This window comes from Corapipo altera, unplaced genomic scaffold, assembly GCF_003945725.1.
Source record: "Corapipo altera isolate COAL_440 unplaced genomic scaffold, ASM394572v1 127302, whole genome shotgun sequence".
NCBI lineage: Eukaryota > Metazoa > Chordata > Aves > Passeriformes > Pipridae > Corapipo > Corapipo altera.
The window spans coordinates 1-4430 of record NW_020887278.1 but is presented as its reverse complement, the minus strand read 5'-3'; the positions used below and the strand labels follow the sequence as shown (position 1 = coordinate 4430).

Genomic DNA, 4430 nt, shown 5'->3' with positions numbered 1-4430 from the left:
GCAGCTCCGACTCCAGCTGCCCCCGCTGCCCCAGCAGGTTCTCCAGCTGCCTCCTCAGGTTCTGGATGTAGTTCTCAAAGATCACATCCAGGTTCTTCCTCGGCCCCACTGGCCCCTGCTGCTGCAGCAGCTCCCACTTGGTGGAGAGGACCTTGTTCTGCTGCTCCAGGAACCGGACCTGAACCCAACAGGGGTGTGTGAGACATTCCCAAGGGAACATCCCACTGCCCAAACCTCCTGGGAGCTCTGGGGGGCCAAGGGAATCACTCCCCAAACCCCCAACAGGACATTGCTTCCAAGAGCAAAATTCCTCACTTCTTTCTCCTTTTTTTCTCCATTTTCCTTAAATTCTCCCATTGTTCTCCTCCTACCTTTCCACTCTCTTTTTTTATAACTAATATTATTATTTTTTTTTACCTATTGGAACGATTCCATTCCAATTTTACAAACTATTTTCATTTCCCTCCCCAATGTGGGGAATGTTGCCCCACATTATTTTTTAGGAGTCTCAGATCATTTTTGACCTCCCAGTGAACGAAATCCCATTTGTCTCCATATCCGAGAACTTTCCTCTCATCAGTCAATTCCAATTTCCTAATTCCAGTTCCAAATTCCAATTTATGGAAATTATTCCATAAATAAGTCACATATTTAAAAAAAAAGCATGGAGCACGTTCATACCCAACATTCTCCCAGTTCAGACAATTTAAAGGGAACTCGTCTGCACTTGAACTGAAACGAGGAATGGCCGGGATTTACTTGGAAGCTCATTCCTGGATTTTAAGTTCTTTGAAATAAACGTATCCCTGAGAAAGCACAGACTTAAGGGAACACTTGGATAAGGGAGTGTATCCCGATCCCTTTGGCCTGGCTGCCCAGAGGGCACCGGAGACAAAACCAAGGGAGAACCTGGATCAGCCTTTGGGATCCACGAATATCCCTCAGTTTCTCCACAGACACAAAATTTTGGCATTTCCTCGGGAGGGCCCGAGGGAAACTCTCCCTGGCCAACACCAATCCGAGGAGGACAACCTTCCCCTCTCCACTGAATCCCCCAGAATTCCCCCATCCCCGAGCAGACCCCTCACCTTGTCGATGAAGGAGGCGAACTGGTTGTTGAGGGTCTTGATCTGCTCCTTCTCCTGGCACTTCACCTGCTGGATCTGGGGGTCGATGTCCACGTGGACGGGTCGGAGCAGGGTGGGATCCACCTGCACGGGCTGGATTCCCCCGGGGAACCCGGGGCCGCCGCGGACGGGCCCCACAAAGCCGCCAATTCCTCCTCCAATGACCCCTCCTGCGATGCCGCCGAATCCTCCCACGAATCCTCCGCTGAATCCCGGGATCCTACATCCGTAGGAGCCTCCCACGGACATCCTGGCGCTGCCCCCCAGGTTGTGGAGGCTCCGGCTGCTGAAGCCCCCGCAGCGTCCCCCTCCTCCGACCCCTCTGGACGTGGAGAAGGAGCTGTAGCTGATCCGGCTCCGGCCGCCGCTGCCCCCGAACCCGCCGCCCACGGCGGAGCAGGAGCTGAATCCCTTCCTGCTGCCCATCCCGAAGCTCCTGCACACGGACTGACGGGACATCCCAGCGCTCCACAGAGCCAAAGGCGCGGAGGACGAGGAGATCGGTGGAGCTGGGCTGGTGCCGAGGGCAGAGAGAAGTGCTCAGAGTCTTCTCTGGCTCCCCGGCTCCGGGCATTCCCTTTTATCCGCTGCTGGGGGTGGGCCGGGGCGGCTTGGGCGTGAAGAGGAAACACATTTACTGTCTCCATCAGCTCCGTGCGGTTTCCAGGCTTTTGCCAAACCGGCGACTCCACCCATAAATCCTCCTGGCCGTGCAGAAGGGGATGGGGAGGCAGGAGCAGGTTCTCCCTGGATAAGTGGACTCCCGTATCTCTCCGGCATCTAAAAAAATATGTTTTACAGCGATGGTGTCATGTTCTTCCCTCCTCCTCCTCCCACCTCCCTCCCTGCTCCAAACGACTCCGCGCGTCGCCTGACTCGGGGTTTTTTCTCCTGACGCCCCACGCCGGGCAGGATTTTGGTGAAACCCGGCTGGGATGAGGCTTTCATTTCACAATCCCCCACACACACCCCTCAAGCACACCCCAAATCTCCTTCCCAAGCGGAAAATTCCCGCTGGCTTTCCAAGGGGAAAAAGCGCCGCGTAAGGAACATTTGGCGGCCGTCAGCGTTTCTGTCTGGCCCGGGAAGGAGCTGTTTGGTCCCTGCCCGAGAGCCTCGGGTGGGTGCCTTCCCTCCGGAATGTGTCCCCTGGGGTTGGGGACAAGCAGGGCCCGGGATTCCGAGCACCGGAGGGGGATGAGCAAGAGAACAAGGATGTCCAGCTCCTTCCTTGTGCTTTTCCAGTGGCCACAGGGACTGTGGAGCCCGGGGAGGACGGAAAGGACGCTCGGGGCAGTCGCTGTGGTAATGAGGACTGACAGGAACGTTTAATTCCGTGCACCGGCTGCCTGGTGACGGAGTTGGAAGCTCACCCGAAGGACATCCTGCAGGTGCCTCCTGGGGGGTCATTCATCAACCAAATATTTTAGTTAAATTTATGGAATTCAGGGGAAAAAAACCCCCACAATGTTTCCACCATTCTTATTTCCTGAAAATCATCAATAAAAGTCAATTCCGTGTTTTCAGGCATTTCAGCAGTCCAGGGATATCCTGGATTTCACCTTCCCGAGTGGAACATGTGCCTGTGCCGGAGTTTTGACACTCACACCTGAGATTTGGGCAGGTAAATGTGGTTTGAAGGTATCCCCAGGAATCCGCCGGCGGCCACAGACTCTGCAAACCCTTCTGAAAACCAGCCCAGGGAACCACTTCCAAAAGCCACTGGGGGAGTGAGAAACGTGGATGTTGTCAACTGGAAGTGGGATGGGGCTGCTGGACCCTCAGGGTGGGCAGAACGGGGGGAGGGGGAAGGTTACCTTGGAGGGGGATTCAACTGCTGGCCGAGGGTTATCCCACCCCTGAGGGACTCAAAACCACTTGGCTGAGGGTTATCCCACCCTTAAGGGACCCTAAAACCACTTGGCTGAGGGTTATCCCACTCTTAAGGGACCCTAAAACCACTTGGCCAGGGGTTATCCCACCCTTGAGGGACTCAAAACCACTTGGTCGAGGGTCATCCCATCCTTAAGGGACCCTAAAACCACTTGGACGAGGGTTATCCCAGTCCTGAGGGACCCTAAAAACACTTGGCTGAGGGTTATCCCACCCCTGAGGGACTCAGGTAATGGTTGGGCAAGGGTCATCGCACCCTTGAGGGACTCAAAACCACTGGCCAGGGGTCATCCCACCCTTGAGGGACTCAAATGTTGACCAAGGGTCATCCCACCATTGAGGGACTCAAATGTTGGCCAACGGTTTTCCCACCCTTGAAGAACTCAGGTGAGGATCGGCCAAGGGTCATCCCACCCCGATGGCCTCAGGGGTTGGCCAAGGGTTCTCCAGATGTGTGTCCCTGCAGCTGGAGAACGGGCAGCACCCCCACAGCGGGGAGGGGACACCCTCCCTTCCCAAAGGAGCCTGAACTGAGGAGTCTGAGTTGAGAGGGTCTCGTTTCTCCACTGTCACATCCAAGGTGGAGATTTAAGTTCCCCGGATCATCCTGCAGCCCAGAGCAGCCCCGGGGAGGTGCAGGATGGCTCTGGTTTAGCTGGAGAAAACAGATCATCCCTTCTCCCGGGCTCCCGATTTCCAAAGGGCACCTGCCTTCCTCGGGAGGCACCGGGAGTCACCTGGAACGTCCCAGGTGGCGGCTCCATGAAGAGAGGGGGCAGATGTGCCGCGTCAGCCGCATGCCTGGGTGCTGACCACGCTCGGCTCCCGCAGATAAGACGCCCCAGATTGAGTCACGCTGACGTCTCCAGACGAGATGTGCAGATTATCCCCAACCTGGAGTCGGGCTCAGCCTCCTCCGGGTAGAACCCGACCGGCAGCCCCGGCTCCGGCCGAGCCCTCGGAGCTCTTGCGCAAGGAGCTGCGGCAGCAGAATCCCAGGCACCGGGGAAAGTGTGAACTCGGCAGAAAAACGTGGATGGAGGACGAGCCGGGCCCCGGCTCCACCAGGGAGGTGTTGCAAGGGCTCCCCAGAGCAGCCCCAACGCCGCGTAAAGTTGGCTGTAAAGCTTGGGAGAAACGCGCTCTTTAAAATTAGGCACCAAAGCAGGTGATTAAGCACCAAAACAGGTGATTAAGCACCGAAACAGGTGAGTCTTGCCCCAAGCCAAACACCAAAGTGCTCCTGGCTCAGCTCCAGCTTCTCACAGGCATTGCCTGCTCAGCATCTTCGCTTGGGTTGAACCCTGTGACGTTCTCCAGCTCCAGAGCCCTTCAAAGGGGGGGGATTCCCTCTTCCAAGAGCTCACTGCCTGTCCCGGACCTCTCCCTCGGTCTGCAGCTTCCTGACCC

At 56.5% G+C, this 4430-nt stretch overlaps 1 protein-coding gene across 1 annotated transcript; it reads right to left on the bottom strand.

Annotated features, from left to right (window-relative positions):
• Positions 1-4: 4 nt before the first annotated feature.
• Positions 5-1586, bottom strand: LOC113941543 (keratin, type II cytoskeletal 75-like; the record flags this gene model as incomplete). Its single annotated transcript, XM_027632699.1, has 2 exons — positions 1089-1586; positions 5-178 (listed from the first exon to the last, which is right to left on the bottom strand). Coding segments are annotated over exons 1-2 (672 nt in total), but the record flags the coding sequence as incomplete, so codon positions are not given.
• Between the last annotated feature and the right edge of the window lie 2844 nt (positions 1587-4430).